Genomic DNA, 20,521 nt, shown 5'->3' on the forward strand with positions numbered 1-20,521 from the left:
AGGCTTCCAGCTTCTGTACTTACAAATATTTTTGCTGTTAGTTTTTGAGTCTTACACTAGTAGCTCTTCAGATTCTTTTTTGGCCTGCATACTTATATTTGAGTTGTCAGAGTACATGCTCCTTTCTATTTTCCTCAATAGTATTTGACTTCCAGTTTTTAAAGGATGCCTTTTTGCGTCCAACGTCTTCTTTTACTCTGTGGTTTAGTCACAGTAGCTTTGTTTATTTGTTTGTTTTTTGTCTCTCTTACTATTCTTTTTATTTTGGGGTATACATTTAATATGATCTCAAAGCCTGAAACTAAATGCTCGTATAGTTTGTTGCTGTTTAACTATTTAATCTTTAATCAGTATTTTAATGCATCAAGTATGTTGTGCATGCCTCTGAAATGTCAATATTCTCAGTGTTTGCTCTATAAAGTATTGTTATTACCATCAGTAGCTTAACAGTAGATCAGTAAACCTCAATGGGCTGTGGAGAGCCACACACTCAGTAGTCAGGGACTCAAGTGGTTTTCGAAACTGAGGCCACCTGCAGAAAAACTTCAAGGGGTGTGTTTTTTAAATCTTATTTTTCTTTATAAGACTGCAGGTTGCTCCTGCTGCCCTTTTCCTGAGTTCTAAGACTGCACGTCTATGGTGCAGAAATGGCTTTCACAGTGGCTAGATTTATGCAGAAAGTTATAATTGTAATGGTGCTTAGATATTCTTTTCACAATCCAGATCTGAACAGCAATGTCCAAAGCAGCCTAATTCCGCCTGAGAACTTCTGAATAGTTTGATTCATGATGACAGGTTAAGTAAGGCAAATTTTTTAGATTTTTCAGGGTATGTTGCTATCTCTCTAGATCTTTATATGGTCCCAATCGCCACAATATCAGAGGAAACTGAGACAAGCTGCCTGTAGGTTGCTGTTGGCCCCATTGAGAGGTGGGGAATCTATCATTTAAGTTTCTATTTGGTTTTGTGTGTTTAGGAATGTGAGGTCCCTCCATGATGCACATTAAATTAGACACAAGATCTCATTCTTCACTCACACCAGTGTAATTCCACTGGTTTCAGTAGTTATGCCAGATTAACGCTGGTGTACATGAAAGGAGAAATAAGGCCCATGAAGGGGCGAGAGGGGATTTCTTTACACATACATATACCACCACCTTAAGTAAAATCAAGATATGTACCTATATCTGGGTTTTCATTGCTCTGATGTCTGGGCTTTCAGAGAAAATTCCAGCTTGGCTGGCCACTTTATGGGCACCTATCATGCAACTTCTGCCAGTTAAATTAAAGGGTTCCTTCTTTAAGATTTTTAGGATAAAAAGCCATGTCTTTATTCACATTTGGGGTGGACTGGATGCACAAATGGGTCTTTTCCATGTCTACTATTCAATTAAAATAGCCTCATGGAAAGTGTGTCTGAAATACTGGAATGTTTAATATTCATAAAGCTCTAAATTTTCAGTTTCCTGATGGATACTCCTCAAAATATACAATTTATTATATTTACCATCCATTTTAACATGTGCAGAGGCCACAATATGTTTCATTGTGATAATATGGAAGAAAATATCTCTTGAAAATGCTGATAGTAACATTTAGGATTTCTAGCCTTCTTTTCATCATCAGAGCATTTTACAAACATGAACTAAATGTACATATTTTTAAAAATATTGTGGAAATGAAAAGTGATTATTGTAAGAGGCAAGCAGAAGACATGGATTAAAATGTCACCAAGAACTCACTGAAGTACACTAGAATAATCTCTTAATTTCAAGGATGGAGAGGTCAATGAGAAGGGAAGGCACCTGCCTACAATTGTGCTTTATGGAATTAATTGGCTTCAGAAATTCTGGATAAAGAAATGCATGTAGTTCCTAATCAGACTGTGCCTTGCATCACACCACTTTAGAAATATAACAGTCAGCCTCTTGTAATGGTACCAAAGAGAGAGAGAGGAAGTGGGTTTTCAGGTAGACAGGTAGCAAGTCACAATGGGTTTGGCTGAGGTGGCATGTGGTCTGGAAGTGCTTAAAATCACAAAAGACCTTCTACAAATCAACAAGAAAGCCATAGAATCATGGCATTCTATTAGTTAGAGATGGAAACGCCCAGCTATATCAGTGGTTTCAAGCACCGCACCCCGGGCTGGATCCAGCTGTTTAAAAGTATTTGTCTGGCCCCATCATAGAGTGTCTGCAAAGTGCAAACTTTCACTTTTTAAAATGTACGTTTCTAGAACGTATGGCTGTGAAGAAAACTTTCCAAACATAAACTTGGAGTAACTGATTCAAGTGCTGTCTTTACAAGTATGTAACCAGCCTGACTTGACAACTCTATATGCTGCTGCATGCATCTCACAGTAGCATTATTAGGATGTTGATTCTTAAGACTAACGACGACACTATAAGAGATACATTTTAAAACAATTTATTTGCACGTTTGTGCTCCTCATTTCCACAATTACCTCAGCTGTGTGTTCAAAATTGGTAACTCCAAAGGGCAAGAAGTAGTAGTGGTCCTAAAAGTGTCCTGGATTATTTTTCCCAGTGATTGATATTGAATGTAACAGTAAGGTTACTATGTAAAAGATTAGTTACAACATAAAGCCTATATTCTGCCCTCGATCTTTGTGCAAATCTCCTCTGATCTTAGACAATGGGTGAACTGCGGTGGATGGAGAAGAGTACATGACCCTATGTAAATACAACCAATGCATCAAAACTAAAATGTAATTTGTCTCTTTTCTCAGAATGAGTTTGAAACCCCTTTAGTAAATCATCCAAGCCATCTCCCTGTATACTCAGGATTGTTCCCTACGCTGCATTTACTAGTGTTTTGTGCAGTCTAGTTTTTAAAGTCTCTAACAAAGGAGCTTCCACAACTTTCTGTGGGTGATTATTCCATAGCCTAGAATATCTATCTCACAGGCAGGAAGTTTATCCTGCTAGTCAGCTATGTTCCCTTTAAAATGTCATCTTGCCACTTCTCATTATATTTCACTAGGAGGGTGGTGAAACACTGGAATGCGTTACCTAGGGAGGTGGTGGAGTCTCCTTCCTTGGAGGTTTTTAAGGCCCGGCTTGACAAAGCCCTGGCTGGGATGATTTAGCTGGGAATTGGTCCTGCTTTGAGCAGGGGGTTGGACTAGATGACCTCTTGAGGTCCCTTCCAACTCTGATATTCTATGATTCTATGATTACCACCAAGAACCACACTAAATAGTTCTTCTCACTTCTTGGTGTTTACACCCTTCAAATATTTGTAGATTGTTATAATGGTCCTACCACATTAGCTAGCACTTAGCCAAGCTATATATATTTAATTCTTAATCTTGCATCAAATCAAGCCCTCCAGCCACTTGATCATTTCTGTTGCTCTTCTCTGAATTCCTTCCGAGTGGTCAATATTTTTTCAGTTATGTAGTACCAGACTTGAATGTGCTATTCCACTAAAGATCTCCAGAGAAAAACAACCATCACTTTGCGCTATAACATGAAACTTTTGTGTATGACTCTCAGGCCTGGTCTACACTACGGGTTTAGGTCGACTTTAGCGGCGTTAAACCGAATTAAGCCTGGACACGTCCACACAACGAAGCCCTTTCTTTCGACTTAAAGGGTCCTTTAAACCGGTTTCTTTACACCACCTCTGACGAGGGGATTAGCGATAAAACCGGTCTTTGCGGGTCGGAATTGGGGTAGTGTGGACGGAATTCGACGTTATTGGCCTCCGGGAGCTATCCCACAGTGCTTCATTGTGACCGCTCTGGACAGCACTCTCAACTCAGATGCACTGACCAGGTAGACAGGAAAAGACCCGCGAAGGTTTGAATTTCATTTCCTGTTTGCCCAGCGTGGAGAGCACAGGTGACCCCGCAGAGCTCATCAGCACAGGTAACCGTGATGGAGTCCTCCCAGGATCGCAAAAGAGCTCCAGCATGGACCGAACGGGAGGTACGAGATCTGCTCGCCATATGGGGAGATGAAGCAGTGATAGCTGAACTCCGTAGCAGTAAAAGAAATGGAAAAGTATTAGAAAAGATCTCCAAGGCCATGAAGGACCGAGGCCATAACAGGGACACACAGCAGTGCCGCGTGAAAATTAAGGAGCTACGGCAAGCTTACCACAAAGCCAGAGAAGCAAACGGAAGGTCCGGGGCAGAGCCGCAAACTTGCCGCTACTACGCGGAGCTGCATGCGATCCTAGGGGGTGCAGCCACCACTACCCCAACCGTGTGCTATGACTCTCTCACTGGAGAAACACACAGGGAAGACGGTTCGGGGAACGAGGAGGATGATGACGATGGAGGTACTGTAGGTAGCTCACAGCAGCAAGGAAGCGGAGAAACCGGTTTCCCCAACAGCCAGGATATGTTTGTGACCCTGGACCTGGAACCAGTAACCCCCGAACTCACCCAAGACCCTCAGGGCACACAGGAGACCTCTGGTGAGTGTAACTTTGTAACTATTTGTAAACATTACAAAAAAAAAGCAAGCGTGTTTAATGATTACTTTGCCCTGGCAATCGCGGCCAGTACATCTACTGGAAAAGTCTGTTAACGTGTATGGGGATGGAGCGGAAATCCTCCAGGGACATCTCCAGAAAGCTCTCCTGGTTGAAATGGGGTGATTTTATTAAGGGGACATTCAGAGGCGCCCGTTCCTGCTCTTCTGACCAGAAATGTTCCCCGCTGTTAACCACGCGGTGGGGGGAGGGGTGAAGTGATCATCCCAGAGAATCGTGTGTGTGTGTGGGGCGGGGGGGTTTACTTGTGTTTGTGCCGCATGTTAACCGGGAAACCGCAGCCACTCCTTTTACATTGAAACCCCATTTTAAATGGACAACCCAATTCATCCTTGATATGGGAAATGCGCTGCTGTTTGCAACCTTTCCCGCATGTTAAGAAGGTTAAAAAAGCCAAAACACTGTGGCCTACGATGGCTGCCTGCAAGCCGAAATATGCGACCTTGTAATGAAAGAGTGTACCCATTGTTCTCTAAAATGTGTCTTTTTTAACCACCTCTCCCTTCTCCTCCGCCAGCTGCAAATGTTTCTCCTTCGCAGAGGCTCGTGAACATTAGAAAGAGAAAACGTAGGACGAGGGACGAGATGTTCACGGAGCTGCAGATGTCCGCCCAGGCTGATAGAGCACAGCAGAATGCGTGGAGGCAGTCAATGACGGAGATGAGAAAAGCCCAATATGAACGAGAGGAGAGGTGGCGGGCTGAATCGCGGGAAGAACAGAGCAAGTGGCGGGCTGAAGACGATAGGTGGCGTCAGCTTGCAGACAGACGGCAAGAGGCAATGCTCCGTCTGCTGGAGCATCAAACTGATATGCTCGAGCGTATGGTTGAGTTGCAGGAAAGGCAGCAGGAGCAGAGACCGCCGCTACAGCCCCTGTGTAACCAACAGCCCTCCTCCCCAAGTTCCATAGCCTCCTCACCCAGACGCCCAAGAACACGGTGGGGGGGCCTCCGTCCACCCAGTCACTCCACCCCAGATGATCGCCCAAGCATCAGAAGGCTGGCCTTCAATAAGAGTTAAAGTTTTAAAATGCAGTGTGTCCTTTTCCATCCCTCCTCCCCCACCCATCCCAGGCTACCTTGGCAATTATCCCCCTACCTCTGTAAGGAACTAATAAAGAATGCATGAATGTTAAAAAAAAATGACTTTATTGCCTCTGCAAGCGGGAGGGGAGGGTGGGGTGGGGTGGTTGGTTTACAGGGAAGTAGAGTGAACCGGGTCGGTGGGGGGGGTTTGGAGGGTTCATCAAGGAGAAACAAACAGAAGTTTCACACAGTAGCCTGGCCAGTCACAAAACTCGTTTTCAAAGCTTCTCTGATGCGCACCGCGCCCTGCTGTGCTCCTCTAACCGCCCTGGTGTCTGGCTGCGCGTAATCAGCGGCCAGGCGAGTTGCCTCAACCTCCCACCCCGCCATAAAGGTCTCCCCCTTACTCTCACAGATATTGTGGAGCGCACAGCAAGTAGCAATAACAATGGGGATATTCTTTTCGCTGAGGTCTGAGCGAGTCAGTAAGCTGCGCCAGCGCGCTTTTAAACGTCCAAATGCACATTCCACCACCATTCGGCACTTGCTCAGCCTGTAGTTGAACAGGTCCTGACTCCTGTCCAGGCTGCCTGTGTACGGCTTCATGAGCCATGGCATTAAGGGGTAGGCTGGGTCCCCAAGGATCACGATAGGCATTTCAACATCCCCAATGGTCACTTTCTGGTCCGGGAAGAAAGTCCCTTCCTCCAGCTTTCGAAACAGAGCAGAGTTCCTGAAGACGCGAGCATCATGTACCTTTCCCGGCCATCCCACGTTGATGTTGGTGAAACGTCCCTTGTGATCCACCAGGGCTTGCAGCAGCATTGAAAAGTACCCCTTGCGGTTTATGTAGTCGGTGGCTTGGTGCTCCGGTGACAAGATAGGGATATGGGTTCCGTCTATGGCCCCGCCACAGTTTGGGAATCCCATTTCAGCAAAACCATCCACTATTGACTGCACGTTGCCCAGAGTCACTACCCTTGCTATCACCAGGTCTTTCATTGCCCTGGCAAATTGGATCACAGCAGCCCCCACTGTAGATTTGCCCACTCCAAATTGATTCCCGACTGACCGGTAGCTGTCTGGCGTTGCAAGCTTCCACAGGGCTATCGCCACTCGCTTCTCAACTGTGAGGGCTGCTCTCATCTTGGTATCCTGGCGTTTCAGGGCAGGGGACAGCAAGTCACAAAGTTCCATGAAAGTGCCCTTACGCATGCGAAAGTTTCGCAGCCACTGGGAATCGTCCCATACCTGCAGCACGATGCGGTCCCACCAGTCTGTGCTTGTTTCCCGGGCCCAGAATCGGCGTTCCACGGCATCAACCTGCCCCAGTGACACCATGATTTCCACATTGCTGGTGCCTGTGCCTTGTGAGAGGTCTATGTCCATGTCAATTTCCTCATCACTCTCGTCGCCGCGCTGCAATCGCCTCCTCGCCTGGTCCGGGTTTCGCCTTGGCATGTCCTGGCTCTGCATATACTCCAGGACAATGCGCGTGGTGTTCATAGTGCTCATAATTGCCGCGGTGATCTGAGCGGGCTCCATGATCCCAGTGCTAGCTATGGCGCCTGGTCAGAAAAAAGGCGCGAAAGTAGTATCTGATGGACCAGGAGAAGGAGGGAGGGCGGGAGGGAGGGAGGGCCGAGTGACGACATGGCGTACAGGTACAGGAACAGGGAGAAACACAAACAACTGTCACACAGAATGGTCCCCCCAAAGATTAAAATGAAAACCCTGGGCTTAGCAGGCCATTGATTTCACGGAGGAAGGGGAAGCATATGAATACAGAACAAATCTATTTTTTACATCTTAAGGTGGCAGCCGACGGTGCAGCATGAGTGACAGCCATACCAGTACGACGATGACGGATACCAATCATAAAATACCATCATCTGCCAAAAGGCAAGGGGCTGCTGCTGTGTAGCAATGCAGCCCCACGTCTGCCAGCCCCACGTCCGCCAGCACCCAGCATCGCCCTCGGCCTCTTCTGGGTGCTTAGCAGACAATACTGGGCAATTGGCAGAAAATAGTATATTACGACTGGTAGCCATCATCATCGAAACAGTAGCATGTCTGCCCAGGTGGCCATGATTGACAGCCACACCAATACGATGACGACGGATACCAGTCATAATATACCATCGCCTGGCAAGGGGCTGGTGCAATGCAGCCCTACGGCTGCCAGCCCCATGGCTATCACTCATGCTACACCGTCTACCGCCAAAAGGCAGTTAGCAGCTGCTGCTGTGTAGCAATGCAGTCCCACGTCTGCCAGCACCCAGAGGACATATGGTGACGGTGAGCTCAGCTGAGCTGAGCGGGCTCCATGCTTGCCGTGATATGTTGTCTGCACAGGTAACCCAGGTAAAAAGGCGCGAATCTATTGTCTGCGTTGCTGTGACGAGGGGGGAGGGGCCTGACGACATGTACCCAGAACCGCCCGCGACACTGTTTTGCATCATCCGGGCATTGGGATCTCAACCCAGAATTCAAAGAAAAGGCGCGAACCGCTTCTCGGCTCTCTGAGCTGTGGCGCAAACGTAGTATCTGACGGACTAGGGGAAGGAGGGAGGGGGGCCGAGTGACGACATGGCGTACAGGCACAGGGAATTAAAATCAAGAACGGTGGCTGTGCATCAGGGAGAAACACAAACAACTGTCACACAGAATGTTCCCCCCAAAGATTAAACTGAAAACCCTGGGCTTAGCAGGCCGTTGATTTGACGGAGGGAGGGGGAAGCAAATGAATACAGAGCAAATCTATTTTTTACATCTTAAGACGACGGTGCAGCGTGACTGATAGCCCTCGGCATCTTTCTGGGTGCTTGGCAGCAAATACGGGGCGGCGTATGACGATGGTCTTCAGGCCTATTGCACAATCGGCTGCTCGGGGAAGACTCTGCTAATGTGCGATGACCCGACTTGTAATAGGACGGCTAATAGTCGTAATACACCATTTACTGCCAAAAGGCAAGCCCCACGGCTGCCAGCACCCAGATCGCCGATGAAGGCTACCAGTCTACTGCACCGTCTACCGCCAAAAGGCAGTTAGCAGCTGCTGCTGTGCAGCAATGCAGTCCCACGTCTGCCGACACCCAGAGGACATATGGTGACGGTGAGCTCAGCTGAGCGGGCTCCATGTTGTCTGCACAGGTAACTCAGGTAACCCAGGTAAAGAGGCGCGAATCTATTGTCTGCCGTTGCTGTGACGGGGGAGGGAGGGGCCTGACGACATGTACCCAGAACCGCCCGCGACACTGTTTTGCATCATCCGGGCATTGGGATCTCAACCCAGAATTCAAAGGGGCGGCGGAGACTGCGGGAACTGTGGGATAGCTGTGGGATAGCTACCCATAGTGCAATGCTCTGGAAGTCGACGCTAGCCTTGTACTGTGGACGCGGTCCGCCGACTAGAGCACCTAGAGCATTTTATTGTGTGGACACACACAATCGGCTGTATACAACCGATTTCAATAAAACCGGCTTCTATAAATTCGAACTAATTTCGTAGTGTAGACGTACCCTCAAGCTTGTATTACAAACTTACATATAATTTGCTGTCCGCTACCACCCATAGGTCCCTTCCAGCACGACTGTGTACCAGGTTTCCCAATCCCACTGAATATCTATTGTTTTTATTATTATTATTATTTCTCCCAAATCTTTTACCTTAGTTGTTCCAAGATTAATGCAATCAGGAGTGCTGGAACTATTTGTATAGTGGCGTGCTGAGAGCCATTGAACCAAACTGTAAACCCTGTATGTGATGGAAACCACTTTAAGTCAGGGGGTGCTGCACCCTAGTTCCAGCACCTAAGACTGCAATGTTTTTTTCTTTCATGTGTCTTAGCTCTCAAGATACGATATAATTTTTTTTCCTGGGCTCAGCCTAATTGGATGTGCATCTCCTCACAATTTAGTATCATCTGAAATGTCATTAGCCAGCGGAAAACATGCAGAAAATAGAGAACGTCAGGGTGTGGCTTGGGTTTTTTAGAGTGTGAGCTCTTTGGGGCTGTAATTGATTTGATGTTTGTACAATGCCTAATACAATTTGGCCCAACTTGTTTGAGACCTTTAGGTGCTATTGGAACATACATTGTAACTAATATTAATATTAATAATTATGCCCAACCATAGGTATTTGCTTTCTGAATTGACATCTGCCATTGTGGATAGTAGCTACATCAACAGGGACATTACACTGGTAGGTAGAGGTGCCAGCAACTTTTCTCACAAGGCCAAGCACATCACCTTAACCTCCTAGCTTTCCTCTTGGTTGCACAACATTTTGGATCCGTGCCAAGACACTAGTCCCCAGGGCTACTCTCCTCCCACTATTGACATTTTGAGAGCAGAGGGTTATAAATATATCTGTGAAAAAAAATTAAACTGATGTCAAATGTATTCATATGATTTATTTTCAGGTTTCAAATCATCATCTAAGTCAACACATCTGGCTGTTTGTGTTTCACAGCTTCTCTCTGTCCTTGCTCTCTTTGAGTACCTGCTGGTTTTACTGCAGCTGACAGTTTCAACTGCTTTCATAAGCTTCCCTTGTGGGGCTTCCACAACTCTGCTCTAAGCAGAGTACTACACAAAATTGATGTAGCACATGTGAAATGGATTAAAACCTGGCTAACTGGTAGATCTCAAAAAAGTAATTGTAAATGAAGAATCCTCACCTATTGGGAGTGTTTCTAGTGAGGGCCCAAGGATTCTGTTATTGGCTCAATGCTATTCAATAGCTTTATCAGTGTTCTGGAAGAAAATATAAAAGAAGTGCTGCTAAAATTTGCAGGTGACAAAACATTGACGGAGTGGTAAATAATGTGAGCACTTGGGCCAGGGACCATCTTTTTGTTCAGTGTTTGTGCAGCACCTAGCACAACAGGGGACCAGGCCATGACTGGGCTCCTAAGTGATACAACAATAAAAACAATATTAAAAATAAAATAATTAATATACACAGGACAGTTATACAGCACAATCTGGTTCCCTTGGTAAACTAGGCTCCTTTGAACAACGTATGCTGTAATACCACCAAATGCAATGTCACAAAAGATATGCTGCAACTTGACTATAAGTTGTGGGCTAGATGCAGGAAAAATTGGGTGAAATTGTCTGGCAGTGTTATGTGGGTCAGACTAGGTGAACACAGTGGTCCCTTCTGGCCTTATCTATGTACTATTACTGTTACACCTAGCTCACCCCCACTGCTGCAACCAATAGACGTGATGCTCTGATGCCAGCTGTGTAGATATTACATATTCTGAAATGTTCTGTTTAATAGCGCAATTCACACTTCAGCTACTCTTCATTCATATGACAATGAATAATAATACAGAGCCAAAGCAGCAGTCTTCCAGGCAACACCACCACTTGGGTACAGAATAGAGCGTTTGTGTTTGTTATATTAGGCATGATAGGTCACATCATGCTTTACAATAAATTACAGTAAACAAGCTATGTAGATGAAGCCTTCACAGGTTTCATTACTGATAGGTTCTAACGTTAAAAGCCCGTATCATATGAATCTTGATTGAGGGAAAGATAAATGGGCTGTTTTTTTAGCATTTCACTACAAACATGGTGTTTGTGCCAACTGACACAATGATTAAATATGATCCTCTCTTCTCAGAAATGAGGAGCAGAAAAAACTGTAACCACACATAGCTCTCCGCCGCTGATACAAGATAAAAAGAGTCAAAACGTGTGTGGTTTGTTTCAGACCAAACTTGTGGCGCAGCGTTCTTGAATGATGTTGTCCAAAATAAAAATAATCTGCTTTGCCCCAAAATATTTTTATGGCAAACTGCTAAAAGAATAATTGGTTTGTCCTGCCACACCAGTGTGGTTAGTAGTAGCTCTTTATTAGTTCAAGTAGAATCAGAAGGTGAAATATGTCCTAATGGCTCAGGATGGGAATGAATTCCCTTGCGTTGGCTCTTGCTTTGTAGTGTCTTGTTGCTCTGACAATGAATGCCATTTCTGTAGGCAGCAGAACTTTACTGCAATTCCATCTTTCAGTTCTGAAGCTTCCTAACGCCCCCCTCACCTTGGCCCACAGCGGCACCATATAAACTCTGCTCTTGGGTATTTCTGAGATGCAGCTCTAGCAAGACCCAGAAACTGCTGCAAGTGTTCAGAGCTCCCTGTGCTCTGCTCTGTGCAGCATTGTCATGGGTGCAGCAGGAGCCCCACCACCAAGCCTAGCTCTAGCCACAATATAGGGCTGAATCGGTTAACATGTAAAATCAACAGCAGCTGGTTGTTTCTTTTTAAGAGTACCAGGAAAAATAACAAGCTGGCCTCCTCCCCTGTAAGGGGCAAAAGATCCTTCGCGCTCTTCACTTTCAACCACACACCGATGACAATAATCATAATTCTCTGCTCTTCTCTAATGCTCTCAAAGCAGCCTTACCAAATCCTTGGAGCCAAGTAAAGTTATCAGCCCCATTTTACAGATTGGGGAAACAGAGGCACAGGGCAGGGGAAGGACCTGCCCAAGATTCCTGAGTCCCTGCTTCTTGTTCTAATAATTAGCCGTCACCAACCACAGCCAGTGACTGCATGTCCAAAGCTCATGTGTTTCACATAGGGCCACCAGATGTCCCAATTTTATAGGGACAGTCCCGATTTTTGGGTCTTTTTCTTATATAGGCTCCTATTACCTCCCCTCCCCACCCCACCCCGTCCCGATTTTTCACATTTGTTGTCTGGTCACCCTAGTTTCACAGTAACTAATATGGCGGCCGGGGTGGGGGGAATGGACATCCTCAGGCTCCTAAAAGCTCTGAGGTGGGTCCAGATTGTTATATCTGACATAGACACCCTGCCCCTCTTGCAAGCAAAGAACAACTAGGCCTCATACTGAGATCATCAATGCTGCCTACACAGAAAGTATCGATGAGCCACCTTAAAAAGTGCAGGATGTTACACTTACCCAAACCATCTATCCTTTTATTTTTGGCAAAGGTATTGAGAAAGTGGTGGCATCCAAGTTCCAGCGGCATCTCTTCTGCAGTCACCATACTTAGGTGTCAGACACTTTCCAGAGATGGTTTTGCTGGAGCTGATGAACCGTCCCTTGTTGGCCTTGAGCCACGCCTAAACCCCTCGGCAGTTTCTGCTGGAGCGCTCTGCAATCTTTGACACTATGATCATACAGCATTGGTGACTCTTGTGGGAATGAAGGGGCCAGCACTATGCTAGACCTGCTAATTCCTATTGTATCCTATTCTGTGCAGGTTCTGTGAGACAGAATCTAACCAGGCATGATGGGTACTTGCTCTGTGTCATCTGCACCACTATTCTTGCAAGCCCTGCAAGGCTCACTACTCTCCTGGTCTTCATGAGACAGCTCAGAAATATGGTGAGGGGTCAAGAGCTGAAATACCATCAAAAGGTGGGTGACACCCCTCAGTGCCTATAAGTCACGCCTAGCTATATCTTCTGTGGGGAGGGGCCAAGCTGAACCAACAAGGGTTTAGTAATAGGACTTAGACTATTTAACTTCTTCATACTCAATTATTCCTCTTCTTCCCTGATTCTAGTTCGGTCTTTGTGATTAAATATTTTTAAACTGGGAAAGTGACAAGGAATTTCAGCCTGGAACCTCTTGTCTGGGCCACACAGCTTCTGGGAGAAAGAAGAAAGACAAGTCTAGTGAGTTAGAGCAAGGAAACCAGGATTCCTGGATCTGGTCTCCGCTCTGTCACTAACTCATTATGTGGCCTTGGCAAATCACTTCTGCTCCCTCCAATATCTACAGTTCCTTATCTGCTCAATGATAATACCACCACTAATCTTTCTCCCAGGTGTATAATTACCGAATGGCTGTTAAGTGCTTAGTGAGCCTCAGGAAAAAGGCACTATTGACAAGTGCTATCGTACAGTGATAATAATTATATTATCTCTAAATACTTCTGTAAGGGGAAAGAATTATAACCACAAAACAATAGATATTCTACAATGTTGCATAGGGATGGCATTTGTTAATATGCCAGCGCCGACACACTCTGGCTTGTTGCTGTCTCTGACAAAGCAGATGTGCAGCAGAAGTCCAGGTGAGAATATGTGGTGCTAGAGTCCTCTGCCAAAAATGAAAGGGAGGAAATAGTCCCAGCAGCAGGTAGAAACACAATTTAGACATTTTCAGGAACTGCCCCACTTACTCAGCAGGACTGTTTGTCCCAAGTGCTGTTGTGCAGCAGCAGATTTCCCCATTTGACCAATTGTGCTGCAAATACAGAGGCTTGGGACAAGCACAGACACATCATCTCTCCCATGGAACACTTTCTTTGCATCATTCTCCCTTCTGCCCTAACTCTTGGCTCAAGCTGGAAGTACAGCTGAGAATTTCTCTCTGAACAGATACTATTCTTGCTGCGTTAGTTTCTTGGTGAGAGAAATAAAACTGGCATTGTCCCTCTTTGTGAATTGCTTGTTCACTTCTGGTTTTTGGGTTCGGCTCCACTCTCACTGACTGTTTTCTGGCTGGTTTGCTGTGGATGCCCCAGGACACCAGCAGGAAGCTCCAGATGTGTCTCAAAGAACTTTGCTTGTATCAAGGGGAGATAACTTAATCTAGTGGTCACTGAAAGAAATAAATGCTTAGGACGGATTGTTCAGAGATTCTAAGACCAGAAAGGCCCACTCTGATCATCTAGTCCAACATCCTGTCTAACACAGGAATATAGGACATAAGACTGGAAGGGAGTTCTTTGGTCATCGAGTCCAGTACTCTGCTATCACAGGCAACTTCATAATATAATCTTGTTCACAAATTTATCAAACTCCATTTTAAATCTAGTAAGGTTGTTTTCCCCCAGAATTCCTACTAGAATGCTGTTCTAGAACTTCATTGTTCTGGTGGTTGGAAGCCTTCTAATTTCCAGGTTAAATTTATTCATGGCCAGTTGATACCCATTTGTTCTTATGCCAACATTGTCCTTTAGTTTAAATAGCTGTTCTCCTTCCCTGATGTATTTATAGAGAACAATCATAGCCCCGCTGAGCCTTGTTTTACTAAGATAAAAGAGTCAAGCTCTTTTAGTCTCCTCTTGTAAGATGGGCTCTCCATTCCTCTGATCATCCTAGTAGCCTTTATCTGCATCTGCTCCAGTTTGATTTCATTTTTCTTGGATGTGGGGTGACCAGAATTGTACAAAGTTTCCAGAGGAGGTCTTACTACTACCTTGTATGATGACATGAATACTTCCCTATCTTTATATTAAATACTTTGCCTGATACATACTAGGCTTGCATTTGCCTTTTTTATGGCTTCATCATAGTGATGGCTCATAGTCATCCTATGATAGACTAAAACACACAGATCTTAGTCCCTAAGAGCATGACCTTGCAGATTGTACTATTAAATTTCATCCCATTTCTATTGCTTACATCATCCTAATTCTTCCTGTATAATATTTTGATCCTCCTCTGTATTTACAATGCCTCCCAATTTGTCACCATCACATTTCATTAGCACACTCCAACTTTTTATGCCACTGTCATTAATTAAAATACTTAACAAGATCTATTACAAAAGCAGATTCTTGAGAAACTCACTAATAATTTCCCTCCAGCCTGATAGTTCTTTGGCACAACCCATCATTGCTCCACTTTAGCCAATGCCTTACCCACTTTACAATACCTGTGCTAATCCCTATCTTCTCTAGCTTAATTAATATTTTCCCATGTGGTACCATGACCCATCTAGCCCAGTATCCTGTTTTACGATAGTGGCTAGTGCCAGATGCTTCAGAGGGAATGAACAGACAGGACAATTTCAATTGCTTTATCCCCTGTTGTCCAGTCACAGCTTCTGGCAGTTGAAGGTTTAGGGCCATCCAAAGCATGGGGTTGACTGCCGCTGCAGCAAATGTTTTCAGGGCCCTATCCATTATAACGCCAAGAACTTTTTCTCGGGTGGTAATAGCTATTGCGCGCGCGCGCACACACACACACACACACACACACACACACACTCTCTCTCTCTCTCTCTCTCTCTCTCTCTCTCTCTCTCTCCATAATTTCATATATGTAGGTGGAACTATGTTTTTCCAATGTGTATTACTTTGCACTTATCAGCATTGAATTTCATCTGCCATTTTGTTGCCCAATCAGCCAGTTTTGTGAGAGCCTTTTGTAACTCTCACAGTCAGCTTTGAACTTGCTATCTTGACTAATTTTGTACCATCTGCTAATTTTGCCACCTCACTGTTAACCCCCTTTTCAGATCATTTCTGACTATGTTGAACAACACTGGTCCTGATACAGAGCCTCGGGGGACCCTGCTATTTACCTCGCTCTACGGTAAAAAACTGAGCATTTATTCCTATCCTTTCTTTCCTATCTTTTAATCAATTATTGAGCCATGAGAGGACCTCCTCTCTTAGACCATGACTGCTTAGTTTTCTTAAAGTGCCTTTCATGTGGGACTTTTTCAAAGGCTTTCTGAAATTCTGAGTACAGTATAGTGACTGGATCACTCTTGTCCACATACTTGTTGACCCCCCTCAAAGAATTCTAATAGATTGATGTGGCATGATTTCCCTTTGATAAACCTGTTTGACTCTTCTCCAAGATATTGTGTTCACCTATGTGTCCGATAAATTTGTCCTGTACTATAGTTTCAACCAACTTGCCTGGTAATAAAGTTAGGCTAACCTACCAGTAATTGCCAGGATCACTTCTGCATCCTGTTTAAAAAAATCAGCATTATATTAGCTACCTTCCAATCATCTGGTCCAGAGGCTGATTTAAGCAATAGGTTACATACCACAGTTGGTAGCTCTGCAATTTCACATTTGAGTTCCTTCAGAACTCTTGGGTGAATACCATCTGGTCCTGGTAACTTATTACTGTTTAATGTATCAATGTGTTCCAAAACCTTCTCTATTGACACCTCAAGCTGGGACAGTTCCTGAGATTTGCTACCTATAAAGAATAGCTCAGGTTTGGAATCACCCTCACATCCTCTTTAGTGAAGACTGAGGCAAAGAATTCATTTAGCTGTTCCGCAACAACCGTGTTTTCCTTGGGTGCTCCTTTAGCAGCTCAGTTGTCCAGTGGCCTTACTGACTGTTTGGCAGACTTCTTGAGTCTGCTGTTAGTTTGTGTGTCCTTATCTAGTTGCTCTTCAAATTCTTTCTTGGCCTGCCTTACTATACTTTCACACATGACTTGCCAGAGTTTATGCTCCTTTCTATTGTTCTCACTTGGATTTGACTTCCAATTTTTAAAATGAGGCCTTTTGCCTCACACTGGCTCTTTTACGCTGCTGTTTAGTATGGTGGCATTTTTTTTTAAGTCTTCTTACTGTTTTTTTTTAATTTGGGGGTATACATTTAATTTGAGCTTCTATTATGATGTTTTTAAGTAGTTGCCAGGCAGTTTGCAGGCATTTCACCCTTGTGACTATTCCTTTTAATTTCTGTTTAACTAGTTTCTTAATTTTTATGTTGTTCTCTTTTTCTCTTCATGGTCTCTTTTTATTTATACGGCTAAAGAACCTCTTTGTTTTAATTTCCTTCGCAATGGCTAATTCTGGTTGACTTTTGGCAATTCTCCCTTGAGCCCTACACATTTTTACCTCCAAGATATAGCTTTCTTTGCTCATCAGTACCTTCTTCCATTCCCCGTAGGCTCCCTGCTTATGCCTAATATCTGTTTTGAAGTGGTTATTCATCCAGTTAGATCTGGAGCCCTTCCCTACAAGTCTTTTCCTCCTTGTTTGGGATGCAAGCATTTAAATGCCTCAGCTCTTCAGTCCAGTTGACTTCACTAACTAGTTTCTTTAGTTTCTCAAAGTCTGCCCTTTTGAAATCTAAATTTGTTGCTCTCCTGCCATGCCATAAAATTCTCGCCCCCAGAGCCGACCAGTATTCCTTCATCTACCTCATAACTTCAGGTTGAGCTAGCGCATATATTTTAGGATGTCAGGAGCATCAAAATGTTAATGTTTTTCCTATAATCTTTATTCAGCATACACCAGTAGTTCTCAAACTTTTGCACTGGTGACCCCTTTCACATAGCAAGCCTCTGAGTGCAACACCCCCTTATAAATTAAAAATATATAAATATGCGTTTAACACCATTATAAATGCTGGAGGAAAACCGGGGTTTGGGGTGGCAGCTGACAGCTCGCGACCCCCTATGTAATAACCTCATGGCCCCCTGAGAGGTCACAACCTCCTGAGAAGTTCTGACCCCCAGTTTGAGAACCCCTGGCTTATACTGAACAGCATCTAAGGTAGAGAGAGAGAGATTTACTTACACAGGCATGTTTAAGAAAAACAGGGTTTTGCTTCCTGAATATACTCCATCTGTGAAATTTGGCCACCGTAACTCACTGCAAATAACTAGAGCCCTGCAAATCTGCAGATATCCATTTTATATCTGCATACCATATTTGTGGATCACAGATGGATGCAAATCCAAATTTTATATCTAGAGCCCTGCAAATCTGTGAATCGCTGCTTTATATCCATGGACCATATTTGCCGATCTCAGCGTGGATGCAGATAACCACAAATCTCAGATGTCTCTGACTTTTAGATGCTTGATACAATGCACTAAGACAATTTGTTTGGATTTAATTTAGCTTGTAACATTTAAGGTGGAATCAGTCACCTTACACAGCTCACAGGATCTAGCAGTAGGACCCTGGATATGCCCCCACCAAATCAGTACCACAACTTTTTGTGGCAGTGCTGGCTAGGCAGACACCTTGCCCTTCCATCAGCATGGGATCTTGCACCTGCATTATGCTGGGTTAATATGGCATAATCTATGGGTAAAGCAAACCTGCAAAATTATGTGAATATCACCTCCCATGGTGTTTTTGCAGGGGGAGGACATGCTTAAAATCAAAACAAGACCCTCACCTGCCTGGTGGTAATCCTGCTATCCAGCTCTGCCGAACACAGCATCAGCAGTTCAAAACATATATTGTACATTTATGAAATAAAGTGACAGCCATTTATGAATAAACTGTAATAAAGATTATGGAAATTAAAAAAATCTAATGTTGATTGGTCTCATGGGACGCAGTCCTGAGAAGCCATTCACACCAACACAATCCTTACTTACATGAAAATTCAGGATCAGCTGCTACGATGTTAGATATGGTATAAAAATAGGCAAATAGCGGCCACGGGCCTAATCACCTGACTAAGGGTTTGTAGGACTATCTATCATTTTATAGGAAAGTTTAAAAACAGCTTTCCAGCTATTACAATTTTTTCTATTATGCTCTTCAGGATCTATTTTTTACCCAGCCATGACTTTAACACTCCAGTGCTCTCAGCTAGTTACTTCAGAGGAGAAAGCATTTCACACTGAAAGAGAATCCATAGTCAGCATTTTGGGCCTGATCTTGCCTTCCATGTGACTTGACTTCATTATGCGATTAGAGTGCAAAATTGAAGATGTGTCACGTGCTGTATGAATGGACAAAACTGACTGATTAGTTAGGGTTTAGCCATTTAAGTGCTAGTATGAATTATTTTTCTTATTTACTAGCTTAAGTTGCTATTGATCCAATCAGCAAAGGAAGCCTTGGAAAATACACTTTAGTAAATGGGGAAAGTGAGGCTTGTAATATCAAGCAACAGTTTGGCTCTGTGCAGAACATTAACTTTAATTTTGTTCACTCTTCATCTCAACTCTTTGCTGCCCCAGTTAAACACCATTTGCTTTGCTTTAAAGTGAGTTGTATTTGCACTGAACTTTTTAATTCACTAATTGCATGGCACAGAGACTGCTCCTTTGAATGTACAGATCACAGTAGTAACTCTCTTATTAGTTCAGTATCTGAGGCTATCACACATATAAAGTTCTATAATCTAGAAGGTTACTGAAGTTTTTGTATATGGAGCTTAATCCTGTACCTTTGATGTCAATAGGCATTTTGATAAGGAATAAATAAGGACTTCTATATTTGAATTAATGATGGCAGTTAGTTATTTGCTAAATGTCTCTTTAAAAGCTTCCTCTCAGTGTTAAGTATATCTAATCATACATGCATATCCACAAAAATGTCGTAAATATGTATGACTTGTGATGAAATATCAGCCTAAACAATGCATGAGAAAATAATCCACGCTACAACTACAGCAGCTAATAAAATAGCAAAGCACCACTGAATTTCCCACATTAACCTGTTCCCAATGTTCAAAAGACACTATGTGCTGTGTGCTTTATATATCAGCTCCCAAAATATCTGACTCCTGATAGGATGAGAAAAATACTGTCATGTTCTTGCACCAAGCCAATTACAAAGCTGTAGTTCCTGTGCTGTTAAAGATGTTTCCTGTTGATAGCGCAAAGGGACAACATAGCATTTAGTTGCTAATGTTATCTGGGACCTTTGTGACCTCTCAGAAACCTTAACAATTGTAAAGTTCACAACATTTAGAAGCACTTCTGTCTTGGTGCTTTTGCTTTAATAACTAAACACTTAGAAAATAAACACTCGTTCTGCAGATAGTCACTTGCTATTGGTCAGAAATGAATCAGAAAGGGCCAGAATGTACAGGAACTCTGCTCAAATAATGAAAGGACCATCAAAGCAGCTTTCAAATCAGGCATAAACTTCACTGGCAAATCCCAGTACTACTTAAATTGAATAATGAAGAGAGATGAGGCACTGTGTAAAATAAAATGAATGCTCCATTGTGCTTGTATTTTGAGAAAAGTTAAGCAGAAGCAGCTGATTTATCTTTACACCATTAATTATTTTCTATACCTGTCATATCCCCTCTGATCATCTCTCTAAAGAGTATAGTCCTAATCTTTCCAACTCTCCTGTTATGAATTTCCAATTTTGTTGTGTCACTTTGGCCAGCCTCCATTTCTGCTGGATCTTTGTGGCGATGGAAGATCAGTCCTGAACACAAAACTCCAATATTTTAGGCAATTGCTGCTGACACAGTACCTGATTTTCTCTAGTGTGGCTTGATTAT

General features: G+C 43.8%; 1 protein-coding gene and 1 long non-coding RNA gene across 2 annotated transcripts in view; both read left to right on the forward strand.

Annotated features, from left to right (window-relative positions):
- LOC135977429 (uncharacterized) overlaps positions 1–18,706 on the forward strand; it is a 33,479-nt gene extending 14,773 nt beyond the window's left edge. Inside the window, exons 2-3 of the long non-coding RNA XR_010594915.1 lie at positions 12,800–12,957; positions 18,406–18,706. This is a non-coding gene — a long non-coding RNA (uncharacterized LOC135977429). The remainder of the gene's footprint in view (positions 1–12,799; positions 12,958–18,405) is intronic.
- Positions 3,512–5,666, forward strand: LOC135977421 (uncharacterized). Its single transcript, XM_065578313.1, has 2 exons — positions 3,512–4,446; positions 5,042–5,666. The coding sequence occupies exons 1-2, from the start codon at positions 3,903–3,905 to the stop codon at positions 5,542–5,544; spliced, it is 1,047 nt and encodes a 348-aa protein (XP_065434385.1). The 5' UTR covers positions 3,512–3,902; the 3' UTR covers positions 5,545–5,666.
- Positions 18,707–20,521: the final 1,815 nt, after the last annotated feature.

The sequence above is a fragment of the Chrysemys picta genome, chromosome 25 (assembly GCF_011386835.1).
Source record: "Chrysemys picta bellii isolate R12L10 chromosome 25, ASM1138683v2, whole genome shotgun sequence".
NCBI classification, from domain to species: domain Eukaryota; kingdom Metazoa; phylum Chordata; order Testudines; family Emydidae; genus Chrysemys; species Chrysemys picta.

Bases quoted from the DNA above. Each gene is read 5' to 3' on its own strand.
- LOC135977421 (XM_065578313.1), top strand. From the start codon at position 3,903: ATGGAGTCCTCCCAGGATCGCAAAAGAGCTCCAGCATGGACCGAACGG. The intron at 4,447-5,041 runs GTGAGTGTAACT...CTCCTCCGCCAG, and splicing joins GGGCACACAGGAGACCTCTG to CTGCAAATGTTTCTCCTTCG.